This window comes from Oratosquilla oratoria, chromosome 6 (assembly GCF_046742065.1).
Source record: "Oratosquilla oratoria isolate Oo_2021 chromosome 6, ASM4674206v1, whole genome shotgun sequence".
NCBI classification, from domain to species: Eukaryota; Metazoa; Arthropoda; class Malacostraca; order Stomatopoda; family Squillidae; genus Oratosquilla; species Oratosquilla oratoria.
Genome location: NC_134782.1, coordinates 66516923 through 66533663, shown reverse-complemented (window position 1 = coordinate 66533663; position 16741 = coordinate 66516923). Strand labels below are relative to the sequence as shown.

Genomic DNA, 16741 nt, shown 5'->3' with positions numbered 1-16741 from the left:
TCCCTCAGGTAAGTAAAACTGCCTGGCAGTTCCCACAGTGAACATGAAAAGACAAATTATGGTAAAAGGGTTTACCAGATTGAATAGGAATTTTAACAAAGGAAATATCTGTATTGAGTGTTGAAAAGATCATATTAGTTGTTTATATACCAAGTCAAAAGACATGCACACACTCCCATTCACCACCCTTGTTTCCCTCTTATCTAAGCTCTCTATGGATGAGAGGTCATCCTTTTCTCCTGCCTGCTGCCTTGAGTCAAACAATGCAGCAAAACACAGAAGGGCCACTTCACTCAATTGGTGTCCCCTTTTGTGGAAATTAGAGAAGATCGGAAGAAATCCCTTTGGGCTGTCAAAATGTCATCCACACATAACCACCTCTAACCCACCCCATCCCTTCCTTGCTTCAAAGTATTCTTACATGGCCATTCTTCACTCACCTCAATCTCTTGCCTTCTCCCTTCCCTGCTCAACAGACATTCTCCTTTTGCCCAAAGCCCCTTTTGCCCCATCTATCCATCTCATCCTTGATTGTCCCCCCAAGCTCACCCCATCCACACCTCTTTTACTAATCTTTCTACACTCATTATTTCCATATGTCTGAACCATCCTAACACTCACCAGACCCAGCCATATCAGTTGAACTAAGCATAAAAAGAGAGAAAAAAAGTAAATAGATTGATAATAACATACATATACCAAGGGCTTTTTCTCCCTTACAAGGTGGCCAAAAGGCATAAATCCACTCCCACCCATTTCATCCCCACATACTCCACTCCCTCCCTTTTTTCTTGGCTCCTGGATGATGGGTCATCCCTGCATCTCACCCATTGCCCTGGGTCAGAAGCAATGTAGCAAGACAGCACATCCACAACAAGGCTGCTTTATTTAATCAGTGACCCCTCCTCTCTGTCTCATGCAGAAAAAGAGAGGACAGGGAAAAATCCCTTTGGGATACATCAAAATATCATTCACACATACTCCCTTACCCCCCATCCCCCACCCACTCTCTTCCATGTATCATAGCATCATCCATACGCAACCATTCTCCACTCACCCCTATCATCTGTCTTCTCCCTTCCTTCCTCAACAGACATCCCCCTTTCCCAATGCCCTTTTCATCCTATCCATCCATCTCATCCCTGGTTGTCCCCTCATGTTCATTCCATCCACCTCTGCCTTCCACACCTCTTTTATTAATCTTATTCTATGTGTTCAAATTATCCCAATATTCTTTCATTAACCTGGTCTCCCAACTCCTTTTCTACCCCTGCTCTCCTAGTTTCTCACTTTATCCAGCCTAGTAACCCCTACCATACTTCTTAGACATTTCATCTCATTTAAATTCTTCCTATGTTCCATGTTTCTGCTCCATACAATGCTGTCAGCACAATCACCCCTTCATACAATCTCCTCTTAGCATCCATCCCCAAATGTCTGTTTCTCATTACACTTTATATTCCCCAAAGGCATTTACTTGCTTTTTACAATCTACATTCTACCTCTGCCTCCATTCAACCCTTTCCTACCACATTTGCCCCATGTAGCTAAAAATATCCACTTCCTCCAGTTTCTCTCCCTTAATACTCACCTCCAATTATCTGCCATCCTCTTCCTTTCTATATCTCATCACCTTACTTTTACCCACACTTATCTTCAACTTCGTTCTTTCGCACACCTTCCCAAACTCTGCCACTAATTTCCTTAATCCCTCTTCTGATCCCATTACAAGCAGTGTTGACAGCAAACAACTGGCAAATCTCCCATTTTTCTCCATTTTCTTTAACCATCTCCAATAATAATACATACATATACCAAAGGCTTTTTCCCCCTTATAAGGGAGGTAGCCAAAACACAAAGGCATAAAAACCACTCCCACCCATTCCATCCCCATCACACTCCACTCCCCTCCCTCTTATCTCGGCACCTCATAGATGACGGGTCATCCCTGTATCTTGTCTACTGCCCTGGGTCAGAAGCCGTGTCGCAAGACACCACACATCCACAGCAAGGCTGCTTCATTAAATCGGTGACCCCCCTCTCCGTCTCCTCATGCAGAAAAGGAAATGGGGATACTAGTAAGGTGACTGCATTTTGTAAATATTGATAGCTACATACATATACCAAGGCTTTTTCCTCCTTACAAGAGAGGTAGCCAAAAAGAAAGAGGCATAAAATCACTACCACCCATTCCACCCCTGAACACACTCCACACCCCCTCCCATCTTAGCACCTTAGCTAAAAATTAATAATCACACCATTCATTTTTATAGCTGCTAAGGCTACCCTCCAAGCAAAGCATATGGAATAGTATTAAAATACATGCTTGTAAAGGTTTCATTTATTGTCTAAAATAACTCCAGCTAACAACATTTTCGTTTTATTACAAAGTTGTATTTTTATTTTATTTATATATTATTTTTCACATAAAGTCTGATGCAGTGAGCCGTTTAGTTTCCTCCTCTTCTTCACTGCTATCACCCTCCACTTTGACAACTGCAGGATTTCTGTTCACATTCTTGCCAAGAGCTTGTGCAAATGATGGTCCTCCTCTGACAGTCTGACCAGGAGCTCCTGCAATGTTCATGTGATCCAAAGCTCCTTCATCATTCATTTGTACATCATTGTCATTATCATCATCCTCACCATCATCCATACCCTCCATGCTTGCTATCTGAACATCAGCCATCTTATCACTCATTCCATTCTGTTCTTCCTTCTTCACTGGAACCCAGGTATTTGATTCTATGAGTTTCTGGGATCTCTGAAGAATATATTCACCATAACCTCGGAGAACTTTGGTGAACCCTTCAGGTCGAATGATGGACTTTCTTTCCTCGATATCATCCTCAACTTTTTTCTGCACCAGTTCTGCTGTTGCTTTGGCCTTGGTGAATGCATTCTGTACACAATTCAAAACTTGTTGCTTTGTTAGGGCAACTTTTCCCGGAAAGAGTAACGAGGTGATTTCTCCGTGTGGATTTAAGCCAACGACCAACTTTCCTGACATCACCTGGAAAGAAGCAACATTTATGACAGATAGTAAGACATGAATTAATCAAGAAACCATTTGCTCAGTACAGCTTTACATTTATGACAAGGACACAATATAAAAGAGGCCATTTTCAACAATGTTCATCATGTGTACTAGTAATCCAGTGCCTTAAGTTCTGATGGTCCTACATTCTTAAACTATTTTTGGTCTCTATCTATAGGACCCTAGTAACCCAGCCATGTAAAAGCACTCAACAAAATTTTCACAGTGGCAGCAACTGTTGTTTTCTAACAAATGGTAACAAGGATGGCCTTTCATCAACAAGGAGCTAAGAACTTTTTAAAAGAAAAACAAATAGGTGGTTGCATGTTTTGGTAGTCTACTTCCTTCATATTGGGGAAGAAACCACTTGGTATAAAGATAGACGGCAACAACTGTTCACCCTACCCTCTCTTCAAGATCTGTAGGATCCATGAGCATGAAGCAATCATCATCAAGAACAAAGAAGGCATAAGTGAGACACACAGGAATCTTCTTCAGAAAGGTAGGAATGGGCTCACGCTCCTCTAAGGAATGGATGGTAACCTGCCCATCTTCTTCTACCGTCACCTCTGGGCGGTGGAAATGCCTAAGGGCAGACACTGCAGCAATGTTGCAAGCATCTGTCAGATTTCCAGCATGGTTTAGGACCTAGAAGAAAAGATATTCAGCAATTATTATTTTTTTTTAAGATATGAAGATATTCTCATATTTCTATCCTGTACAACAGACATCACACAGATGACAGAAAATACATGGGCTTACATTGCCCAGCATTAACACAACAGACAGTAGTACAATATTTCTTCTGTGCCAACTCAGAAGCCAGTGCTGAATACCTTGGAGTCTTGTCTCCTGCTAGACACTGAAACTGGAGTGGCCTCTGTTTGTGTCCTAACATTATATTCCACACATTAGGGTGAAATGAAGTGTTATGAAAATATGTATTATATAATCCCTTTCTCCTGTCTTTTTTGGATAGATTTAAATGAGTGCATAGAAGGATTAGGGAGAAATGTCAATGTGGTGGTATTGGGAAACCTTAACGCTAGGGTAGGTAAGGAAGCAACAGACGGAGTGGTTGGGAAGTGTGGAGTTCCAGGAAAAAATCATAGTGGAGAGTTGATGGTGGAGATGTGTCTAGAAAGAGAGTTGATGATAACAAATACAGAGTTTAGGAAGAAAGTCAGGCATAAGTATACATGGGGGAGGGTGGTGGATGGAAGGGTGCTAGATAGGGTGTTAATGGATTACATAGTGGTAACCAGGAGAATAGTAGGAAGATTTAAGGATGTACATGTCCTAAAGGGAGAGAGTGGGGGAATATCAGATCAATATTTGGTGGAAGGTAAGTTGAGAGTGGATAGATTGATATATAAGTAGACTATTGTCATCATTATCCTTAGACCAGACAATTGTGGCTCTTTGTTAAAGAGCAATGGCCCTCACACCTTCCTATAAATATCTATGAAAAAACATTAGAATGTTGTTTGCAATCTGTATTTCCACACATTACAAATAAACTAAGCTTAAAAGCTATTAAATATTTGCTATGTCAACTTACTGTGAGATCCACACGTAGCTGCCATACACTTTCTTCAGCAAGGATGCAGAGTGCCTCGACATCAATACAACGTGAATCTTTGACATTTCTTTCAAGGATCTGTTGGAGTTCATCTACAAGGTCATTAGCTCTTCCAGGTTCAAACTGGGGGGCAGACATGGGTGACAAGTGAACAAAAATTTGGATTTTACCCTCATTGGGACGAGATGCTCTTGGCTCCACAACTTCTCCAGTCACCTGTGAATAACATGAAACTATAATTATTCTCCTTTGAATAAATAAATAAATAGGAAGTATTGTATGACCCCCACATATATGAATATTAAAAGCAATACATATGGCAATACTTTGCTCATTAAACCTAAATGTAGATTCCTTACATACACAAATCTACATGGAGTATTATACAGTCATTATGCTGAAGACTGGTATTACTATGGACCACTTGTACAGCATTTTTTCATGAGTGAAATCTAATCTTAATTCAAAGGAGATGTCAATCACTTTTATCTTCTACTATTTCTCCTTTCCATTACCCTCCTTAAATCTTTCCTGTTGCCAACTCTATGACTGCTTCTTCAGTGAACTATTATCCTCAAGGATAGAAACACTAATTATTGGAGTTGAAATACAGCTGAATCCTGCAGCTCTTTTGCAAGAGAGACCAGGGGCAACAGATTGATTGAAAAAAATTCAGATAACTACACAACCCACAATACAACAAATTTAGAAATCAAGAAATGTTTACAAACTAAACAAATAAGTAATATGACTGCATATGTATGCATGAATGAGTAACAAAATGTGTGTAAAAAGGAGGGGGAGGGACTCACCTGGCCCAACACTCTTGTTGCTCCAAGCATAACTGTGCAGGAGCCATAATCTTTGCCAAAGTTAATATCAACTGGCCGAACCTCAAGAAATTCTCTTCCATCCTGCCGGATTCCTTTCTTGATGCATTCCTGGACACCGGCTCGGTGACAAGTGCTGAGTGGTATCTCTCTCATTTATGTGTTGGAGTAAAGCTGCAATAATTTTACAGTATATGTAAAAAGATGGGACAACTCAAATGACTATGAAGTTAACAGTATTTTAGATGATGTCAATCACAAAACCTTTTATATTCCTTACTCAATTTGAAAGACTATAAGGAAAGCTGTCCACAAAATCCAGAAATATGTATAAGTTATAATTATGAAAATCTCTACCAAAAACTGGATAGTGAATACATAAAAACCAATAATTCTTCAACAAAAGGAAATATATTGCAAAAATAGAATATATATATATATATATCTTTTTTTATCAACCACAATGCACTTTAATTCTAAGCCATCAACATTGGAAGAACCGTTGAGGCAACATACAGAAATTGAAATGTGGTATACTTGAGGACTCGAACCTACAGCTAGCACGTGACTAGTGCTGTAGTGACTTGGACCATTGCAATGGTCTAAGTCACTACAGCACTGGTCACGTGCTGGCCGTAGGTTCGAGTCCTCGGGTGTACCACGTTTCAATTTCTGCATGTTGCCTCCATGGTTCTTCCGATGTTGATGGCTTAGAATTAAAGTGCATTGTGGTTGATAAAAATGTATCTCTAGTCAGTGAGCTAGTGAGGAGAAAGGTTTAAATGTAAATATGGGGAAAACTAAAATACTAGTGGCCAGTAAAACAGATCCACCAAGAGTGCAAGTACAAATAGCAGGGAGAAGAATAGAACAAGTAACCAAATTTTCATACCTGGGAAGCGTATTGACAGAAGACTGTAGATGTGAAAAAGAAATAAAATCAAGGATAGCGATAGCTAAAAGCACGTTTCAGAAAATGAAAGGGGTTTTAACAAACAAGAAAATGTTTACAGATATAAGGAGAAGAACAGTTAAAACATTTATATGGTCAACACTATTATATGGTTCAGAAGCATGGACAATCAGCAAAAAATTGCAGGAAAACTTAGAAGCAGCAGAAATGTGGATATGGAGACGAGTATTAAGAGTACCATGGACAGCGAAGAAAACAAATGAAGAAGTATTGAGAGAAATGGAGACAGATAGGGAATTGATGAGAACAATAAGGAAAAGACAGTTGCAATTCTTAGGACATATAATGCAGAGGGAAGGGTTGGAAGAGGTGGTGATGACGGGAATGGTGGAGGGAAGGAGAGCAAGAGGAAAGCAGAGGGAGAAGTATGGTATATGGATGGGCTGATGAGGGCGATGGGAAAACAACTCAAACCAGCACAGATGTTACAAGTAACTAGGGACCGTGAACAGTGGCGCTCCATGGTTGCCGAAGTCCAAGAGGATATGGCACGACGGTAAGGTAAGGGTAAATCAGTGGGACCCATTCAGTGTTGTACATATATATATATATTCAAGGAATTAATTAAAATAAAACAAATACACCATGCATTAAGTGAGCGTCACCAGCAATCATTTGAAAAATTCTGGTACATGAGCGAATTTTAGGTAAACATTTCAAAAGAATCTCTATGATAGTAGCAACACTCATACAAAGTTATACAACAGTATTTCATTTCTATTTTTTTATACAGCATAAAATAGATAAAATATTGGCAACCTCTGGCAACCCCATTGCATAAAAAATATTTGTTTTTTGCTAAAGAACTGTGTTTATGGAGACATTTGGTAACTCCTCCCACCAGCATACCCCACAAAGACAGTGGACAGGGCACCAATACTCTTGGTATAAGGGACAGGGCCTTGAGGTGGATTAGAAATTTCCTAGCAGAGAGAAAACACAGAGTGACAATCCGAAACACCACCTCAGACTGGCTACCTGTAATGAGTGGAGTTCCACAGGGGTCTGTTTTGGGGCCAGTATTATTCCTGACATATATCAACAACCTTGTCAACAACCTCGAGATGAAAGCCAGCCTATTTGCAGATGATGCCAAGATCTACTCAACTATAGATAGATAGACAGATACTCTTTATTTGGCAATGAATCAATGTACATGAAGTGCAAATAATGACAAGAACACATAGTTCGGAATAATAATCGCAAATTGCCAAGGATAACACAAAAAGCATGTACGCTTATTTCCATTGTCCTCATCAGATTGTTATTCTACACTAAGTCACACAGACAACATACGTAGGGGGTTAAGGGGACCAGAGATAATCATGAGTAATACCAGTCAGTACACATATGACACAAACATTGTTATAGTTTTGCTAATATTACTAAAATGTTTGTACACATAGGATATTGAGACCAAAATTTGAGCACCATCACAAAAAGGAACATTGCATTAAGCAAAGGAACAACAAAATAATGTTAAATTGTAACAAAACAGTATGAGTGAGTACTATATCAGAGTGGTACCATTAAAGATATACTGCATTATTCTACAGCTGTATCAACATGTATGAGTACTATATCAGAGTAGTACCATTAATGATATACTACAATATTCTACAGCTGTATCAACACGTTATAGTGAATGCTACACTGCATCTAGGGTCACCTATTAATTAAATCTAACATTTTACCTGAATCTCAGGACAGTGTGGGCAAATTAGTATGAGCACTAGGGAGTAGTACATTATAACCTGAAGCACCAGAGGTAGGGTACAGGGGACCAGTACTCGTATGAGTAAAACAACAAGGAGAACGAGGAAAAAGGTCAGATCATAACTGTTCTCGGACTCTACCTGAGACATATACCATATTATGACTAGCAAAACAAAGGTGGAGACCAATTTGTAACATCAATCATTGTTATACTAAACTAAACTTCTGAAGGACAAAAAAAGGGGGGGAGGTCAGAACAGTTATGAGTGAACGCAGATTTGGATGGTATTACTCATGGAATCAGGTATCCCTCACTAAGATAGTAGTACATAAAATCAAGGCTGTTCTTTGTCCATAGCTGAGACATATAATAACCCTTGACTTTTTTCTTGAAGGTAACCTTGCTATTTGACTTCTTAATGGACACAGGTAGTGAGTTCCACAGTTGAGCACCTGTGAAGTGAAAGCTGTTTTTGGTGAAGGGACCTGCATGAGGTACAATAAGAGACTCTTGACTGTTCTGGGTTCAGTTCTAAGCCGATAATGTAAAATTACAGCTCACATATGAGGGAGAAGAATTATGAATGACATTATAAACCTGGTTTAGTTTCAGCTGCTGGTCACGATATTTTACAGGTAACATTCCTACCTTGCTAAATTCTTCTATACCAATATGACTATGTTGAGGTATATTTAGTATGAATCTAATGATCTTATTTTGTGCAACCTGTAGCCAAGACTGGTTTTTTCTGCTCAGACTACTGTACCAAGAGCTACAAGCGTAATCAAAGTGATGTTGTAACAAGGCTGAGACCAGAAGATTCATTGTTTCCAGATCAAAATTTCTGGCTTTTCTGTACAAAAATTTGACTTTATGTGAACACTTGGATACAATCTTATCAGTTATGGCATTCCCTAAGAGGGATTGATCTAAGGGTATTCCAAGATAGGTTACCTCTTGTTTTGACTCTAAGACTTTAACCCCATATCTGACCTGTACGTCGCTGTGTTTCCTGAGGTTAGATTTTGATGCGAAGACAATACTTTCTGTTTTACCGAGGTGTAAAGACAGCCTATTATCTATGAGCCAGTCCTGGACCGATGACAGTTTGACACTCAGTTTCTCCTCTACTTCAACTGGGTCCCTACCTGAGACAATTAGTGCGGAGTCATCTGCAAATTGCAGTAACTTACAGTTCACCGCACCTGGCATGTCGTTAATATAGACCAGGAACAGTAGCAGTCCTAGAATTGAACCTTGTGGTACACCACAAGTTATCTCTCTGTCATCTGAGCAGGCTTCATTTACCTGTACAGATGCTCCTCTACTTACGTTCATTCGTTTTACGTTTTTTTTATTTTACGTTTGAACTGTAAAAAAATATTGTAAAAAAGGAAAAAAAATTGAGTGAATTTTTTAGTTTAGCGCGCTCTCCGTAGTTCAAACGATACTTGACCTGCTGCGTCCATTGTTTACATTTCACAAACGATAAACTGATAATGCCTAGCCTCATCCTCCTCCTTCACCATCTCAATTTATGTTGCTTGAATTTAATTTAATTGAGATTAATGTTATCATTTTACAATGTTATGTGTATAATTAATAATTTAGGGGTGTTTTATAAGATACGGTAATAGAATTTACGGATGTATAGTACAGTAACAACTTACGTTCATTTTCAACTTACGTTCGGCCTTTCGGTACGTAACTAAAACGTAAGTTGAGGAGCGTCTGTACAAGTTGTTTGCGACCTGTAAGGTAGGACTTGAACCAGCCAATATTTGCCACTCCTAATGCCTGTAGTTTTTTTAATAAAATATCATGGTCCACTGTGTCAAATGCCTTTTGTAGATCCAACAAGACTAATCCCGTGTAATTATCTCTGTCGCATTCCTGTTTTATCAGATCGTAAAGGTATATTAAGCTGGCGTCTTTTGAGTAATTCTTTCTAAAACCAGATTCCATGTCGTATAGTAGATTACGTTCCCTGAGGTAGGTATCTAACTGATTGTATATGATATGTTCCAAAACCTTGGAAATAATATCTAGAATTGACACAGGCCTGTAGTTACCTGCCTCCGTTTTTGCATTTTTCTTATAAAGAGGAGTTACCCAAGCCCTTTTCATGTCGCTTTGGATAAATCCTGAACCGATAGACAAATTTATTATGTGGGTTATTGGGGGAGTTATAATTGTGGCACCATCCTTAACAAACCTTGCAGGAATGTCGTCTAACCCTGTAGCCTTATTGGCACTTATGCTAGCCAGCAATTTAAACACTTCTTTTTGAGTGGTCTTATGTAGTTTGAAACACTTTGTGGACTTGTCTTTATAGTACTCCTGAATGTACCCCACCCAAACTTCCCAGAACCCGTTGGGAGGGATTTTACTAGTTTAGTGGCTATGGTTGTGAAAAAGGTGTTGAAGTGGTTGACTATGGTGTTCCTATCAGTTAAGCTCGCCATTTATCATGAGTCCTATCCTGTCTACTTTGTTACTAGGCTTTGTGTGAACTTCTAGGGTCTTCAGTGTTTGCCAAAGCTTCCTTGGATCGTGTTTGTTCTGGTGAACCATGTTAGTACAATAATCAGCTTTGGCTTTTTCCTTCCAATATTTCACCTGATTCCTATAGTACAGAAAGCCATTATAGTCCTCCTGATTTCCACTTTTCCTAAATCTAGCAATAAATCTGTCTCTATCTCTAATTAAACCCAGTACTTCGTTAGTCATCCATGGTTCTGTCCTCTGTTTTATTCGTATCTCTTTGAGAGGCGCTACTCTGTCTATAATAGTAAGAAATGTGTACTTAAAATTAGACCAAGCCTTATAAACATTGGTACAATTTGGTACTGGCGACCAGTCTGTCCTACCCAGTTCATTTACAAAATGTTCCCGTGAGTAATGCTTCATGGAACGAAGCTTCACTGTGTTGTGCTTGTTGAAAATCGTCTTCCTAGCTTTCCTAGTACAATATATGAGCTTGTGGTCACTAAGACCATAATCACAAGCACCAGCCTGCGTTATCTTATTACAATCGGAGACCAGGATAAGATCTATGATGGACCTGGATGTACCTGTTATTCTAGTAGGCTCGTCAATCAGTTGTGTCAGGCCATGAGATATTAGCAAGTCACTCATTGCCTTAATAAGGTTGTTATTTGTACTTGCCAGATTCGTATTAAAATCACCTAGGATAATAATTTCTTGGTCATGCATACTGACCCGATTGAAACAGGTAGATTCTAATGCACTATAGAAGGACATCTGTTTCGGTGGTCTGTAACAGACCCCGCATAAGATGGGATGCGATTTAGGTAACAATATTTCTACCCACACAGCTTCGAGCCCATCGTTACTCATAAGGTCTGTACAGGGGTTGAATGCTAAATCATTGCAAATGAATGTACATACCCCTCCTCCGGTCCTCTTTCTATCATTACGCACAACACTATAACCTGGAATTGCAATTTCCGAGTCAGAGATGGTACTGTCTAGCTAAGTTTCGGTGACACGGATGACTGCTGCCCTGGTCCACCGTGCTAGTAGACAGAACTCGTCTATCTTAGGTATAAGGCTTCTGGCATTCAAGTGCACGAAGTGGAGGCCCCGCTTGTTGAAGCAGTTGAATTCGTCCCCAGGTGTTGACTGGGGCGAGGCACAGCGATCGGGGTTAACAGGTGAAGGGTCAACCTCACCATCGGACATGGGGGCTCCTGGTAGTTTTTTGAGTGTACACTCATTGCAAGTGAAGTGGAGAATGTCCTCATTCACCAAGGCAGCATTGTAGGTTTCGAGAGAAATTCCACAACACTTGATGTGAGTCCATTCCCCACATGATTTGCAGCTGATGGCTCTGCTATTGCGACGGACTCCTTTTAGACAGCTTACACATGGGTGTTTTGGGACTCTCGTTGCAGCTGGGGCAGGACAGGGATGTATATCACCACAGAGAAGGAGGCTGTAGGACACCAGAAGCTTGGAAGTGTTGATTTTTCTCTTCGATGTTACATGAGAACTTCCCCTTTGTTTAGCTAATCGAGTCCGACGCCACTTTCTGACTTCTGTTGTTGAGGTAGGCGGGGGAAGGAACTGACACAGAGTATGGTGGTTAAAAGAGATCCTAGAGCTTCTGTCTCTCACCCCAATGTTAGATAGGTGGCTGCTAACATTCAATGTATACAAGTGTTCGTCAATGCACATTGGATTTAACCACTTCAGTACGGGACTTAAATCTCGCGGGCAACAGCCAATGCCAGCCGTATGATGTGTCGTAATAATACTCGCATCATAAAATATAGTCACCGCTTATAACGATCGTTCTCTCTTTCACCCGCGAATTTTGAAAACCACAGAGAATGGGATTCAGGGCGCATTTGGGAGAATGTAAAAACACAGGGGCGACTACAATAAATATAATCAAGACGCCGATATGGCAGCGTCGCGAATCCACTTGCTCCTCATGACGCCTACGTGTGCGGCACCGTATGGAAGGGGTTAACAACCCTAGAGCTGAGTACCATTAAATGGAGTGGCCTTACAAAAATCTTCCCAGGAACAGGACCTTGGCATTCCTGATATCTGACACATTAAAATCTTCTGGTCATGTATCAAAGGTAGCCACCAAAGCCAATGGTCACCAAGGACTTATCAGGAGGAACTTTGATGCGCTGAACCAAGAAGTAGTGCTCCTCTGTATCTCTACCTTGTCAGCCCAATCCTGGATTATGGAGTGCAGTGCTGGTCTCCCTACCTCATAAAAGATATCCAGACCCTAGAAAAAGTACATCGAAGGGCCACAAAAATTATATCTGAGTTAAAGGAATTGCCATACGAGGAAAGATGTAAAAAGCTAGGTCTGCAAACACTCCAAGAAAGGCAAAAGAGGGGGGACATGATTGAGACATTCAAACTGATGCATGGCTATGAGGACATTCCATATACAAGGTTTTTCAAGAGGAACACAAATAATCTACGAGGGCACTCGCTGAAACTTGATAAACTGGATCACTGGAGGGCAATGCTCAAAGGAAATTCAAATTGGTTTGCAGTCAGGATTATTGACAATTGGAATGCACTCCCTGTTAGTGTAGTTACTGCGCTGACGATCACCACATTCAAGGACTGTTACGATAGACATGCCAATATTTTAAGACCTTAATATACTGGCTGACAAGTCTTTAGAGGTAGGGATCAATAAAAGAAGTTCCTTCTTATTTCCCCACCACTTGTCCATAGGTGAGCAGTCCATGGGTGAGCAGTCTGCTGCGTCCTAGCAGACGAAATTCTACAATTTAAACACAGTGACAGTAAATGAAGTAACTTAGTAAGCACTAGACCTGGGTAGGTAGGTCAAACACCACCAGAGGCGCCACCGTCGATGACGATCACAATAGCGCGTCATTTTATGCGCACGCCATTCAAACGGCCAAATTTATATACCGCGGGAAAGTTAATTAATAAAAATGTTGTGTGAGTGTATTTACTACGATCGTAGTAAATTTCAAACATTCACATCATCAGTTACATGTCGGTACATAAAAACATAAGATAAACATGGCGGCCTGCATTCAGCAGTAAATCGAAAATTGGCATATGTTTCAACGTAAAAGATGAGCTAACATATTTACGGTTGTGGCAACTGACCATAATAAAGAAAAACTACTAGTATCGCGGATTATTCTAATACCAAAATAAAGGCAGCGTGTTACGGTAGAGCTGAGAAATCGGAGGTATTAATTAGGTTCTTTTTTATCGGGTCGGATTATCGGATAACAACATCAACATCAACCCGCCATCTTATCAAACTTCACTCTATTAAGTTTCTTACTATTATGTTATTAGCGTAATAGACTTATAGTTGAATTATTTGAACTATTTTCTTTAAAATGTGTGATTTTCATGTAATTTGATCAAAGAGAAGTTACGTTTTTATCCTCCGTAATATTACGGACCACAGCTACGATTCGTCCTGCCCGCTATCTATGATCACTGGTGGTATGGATCAAACTACACTATTAAGTTTGTTACTATTGTGTTATTAGTGTAATAGCTTGCATATAGTTGAATTATTCAAACTATTTTCTTTAAAATGTGTGATTTTCATGTAATTTGAAGGTATTCGTAGCTGTGGTGGGTAATTTTGCAGAGGATAAAAACGTAATTCTATAATCAAGTTACATGGAAATCACACATCTTAAAGAAAATATGTCAAATAATGCAACCATATGCTAAATTTTTATATAAAATTGTGCCTGTCAGCAAAAACCGTCATTGTTTACGTTCGATCGGCGATTCGTCAGACCGCACGTTTCGGCCCGATTTCCTCGGACAAAATAGGCCCGATTTAATTCCATTCAAAATGCAATATCTCGAGAACAAGGACAGCTAGATGGATAATTCAAATTGCATTATACTCATAGCGACTTTTTGCATCCCATGAGAACTACTTCAGCTCAAATATCAGGAATTCCATTTTCATGTTGACCTAGCTACCTCTGATCATGATGTACAAAAGTAATGAAATATTCATAGTAGTATAAAAATGGAAGACATTTGAGAAGAGGCACCATTTATGAGCTTTAAGCTCTCTTACTTTTACTAAGGTAAGCATTTACTACGACGTCTACGACTACGGTGAGATTGAAGTGTCGAACACGATTAAACTTAGATAGTCTCTGACTAAACAATAAAATAATATACTTAGAATCAACAGTTCAAGTAAAATTTTTATTATATTTCATATGAAAGCCTATTTCATATCTGAACTTATCCCATGCCATGTGGAAAATATTCATTACTCACACTCAATCAAAACGAGGATTGCGGTACACAAAGCAAACATAAACAAATGTGCATTCGATAATAATGTATGAATAAAAAATAAAAATAATTATATCTTAGCTTACTTAGAAAAACGAAAATACATTTTCTCGTAAATGTACAAAAAAGAAAAATATACTTTACTACAAAGATTTCATTCAAAACTGAATTTCAAATAATGTTGGTGTAAACACAAATCCGACATGACAGATAACACAGACTTTGAAGATTCTTTTACATCCCCTCATGGGTTTGTAGACCCAAGGCAGTCCATAATGCAGACTGTAATGCATATGGTAGAAGACAATGTACTACACTTTAAGAATGATGAATCGGAACATGGTCAACGATTACACAGTGGTTTCCGTGCACTGAAAGACAATTTGGAGAAGGTATCAGCCCAAGCAGATCTAGTGAAAAGAGAAGTTTCCTTGTATGACTTCAGTGCGGATGTGCCAGGAAATGGTTTCCGAAGTTTCACCAATATTGTTCACAAAGCAGTTTTGTGTGTCTTTGATCTCTGCAAACAAGTGTGCACCAACCGAGACTCAATTATACTCTTCAGAAAGGGGCATTATGTCAGGTTGGTATATTAATATTTTATAACCATCAGTTATTGATTAATCAGAACCAAATGATTATACCTATATACACACTATTAAACCTTTGCCTGTAGCTAGAAATCAGTGGAGATTGTAACTGACATGAAAATAAATGGATGTTATATTTTCCCATGTCCCAAAGTTAAAAGTACTTTTCTTTCTTTTTTGTTCTTAAGAGATGTGTTTACTCCAGGGAAATTCTTTTTCAATAATAACAGTAACAAAAATAATAATAGATCAACTATTGATGGTGAATTATAATTGTTGACTTCAGTTTTCTACCTATATTATAGTATATACATACATACATATACCAAGGCTTTTTCCCCCTTTCAAGGGAGGTAGCCAAAAAGGGAAAGGCATGAAAACACTCCCACCCATTTCATCCCTAAATAGACTCCACACCCCTCTCACCCACCCTCTCATCTGAGCACCTCCTGGATGACGGGTCATCCCTGCACCTTGCCCACCGCCCTGGGTCAGAAGCAGTGTCGCAAGGGTTTTTTCCTCTATGCAAGGGAGGTAGCCAAGTCAAAAGTCAATTACCTACTGCCACCCATTTCACTCCCACCCACTCCACTCTTATCCACCCTTTTCTCCCTCTCGTCTTAGTTCTTCATGGATGATGGGTCATCCCTGTGTCTTACCCATTGGCCTGGGTCAGAAGCAATGTAGCAAGACACAACACATCCATAGCAAGGCCACTTCATATTATGAATGATCCCCCCACTCTGTCCCCTCATGCAGAAGAAAGAGAAGACAGGGAGAAATTCCTTCAAGCTGCTTCAAAAAATCATTCATACATAACCACTCCCTACCTCCTCCCTTCTCTGCATCACAGTATCATCTATACACAGCCATTCTCCACTTACCTCCATTGCCTGCCTTCTCCCTTCCTTACTCAATAGACATTCCCCTCTTGCTGGATGCCCCTTTCACCCCATCCATCTATCTCATCCTTGGTTGTCCCTTCAAATTCAGTCCCTCCACCTCAACCCTCCATACATATTTTACTAATCTTTCTTTACTCACTCTTTCCATGTGTTCAAACCATCCCAATACTCTTTCACCAACCCTGTCTGACATCTCCTTTTCCAACTCAGCTCTCCTCCTTACCTTGTTTCTCACTATACCCAAGCTTGCAACCCCTATCATACAGCTCTAGACATTTAATCTCAAAC

The 16741-nt window shown here is 39.7% G+C and overlaps 2 protein-coding genes across 4 annotated transcripts in view; one reads left to right on the top strand and one right to left on the bottom strand.

Moving 5' to 3' along the window:
* Positions 1-2326: 2326 nt before the first annotated feature.
* The window catches only part of LOC143026544 (uncharacterized), a 339242-nt gene continuing 324827 nt past the window's right edge, over positions 2327-16741 (bottom strand). The window contains exons 1-5 of one of the 3 annotated variants that reach the window (XM_076187112.1): positions 14941-14990; positions 5432-5623; positions 4599-4835; positions 3443-3685; positions 2327-3013 (exon numbers count right to left, since the gene is read on the bottom strand). In XM_076187112.1, coding sequence (XP_076043227.1) covers positions 2423-3013; positions 3443-3685; positions 4599-4835; positions 5432-5605 — 1245 coding nt within the window. In that variant the 5' untranslated portion in view covers positions 5606-5623; positions 14941-14990 and the 3' untranslated portion in view covers positions 2327-2422. Of the gene's footprint in view, positions 3014-3442; positions 3686-4598; positions 4836-5431; positions 5624-13292; positions 13312-14940; positions 14991-16741 lie in introns of those variants that run through there. The other 2 variants (XM_076187113.1, XM_076187114.1) reach the window with 2 other exon arrangements.
* Positions 15129-16741, top strand: part of Hsl (hormone-sensitive lipase) — a 32366-nt gene continuing 30753 nt past the window's right edge. The window contains exon 1 of the mRNA XM_076187111.1: positions 15129-15541. Within this exon, the coding sequence (XP_076043226.1) occupies positions 15162-15541 (380 nt within the window). The 5' untranslated portion in view covers positions 15129-15161. The remainder of the gene's footprint in view (positions 15542-16741) is intronic.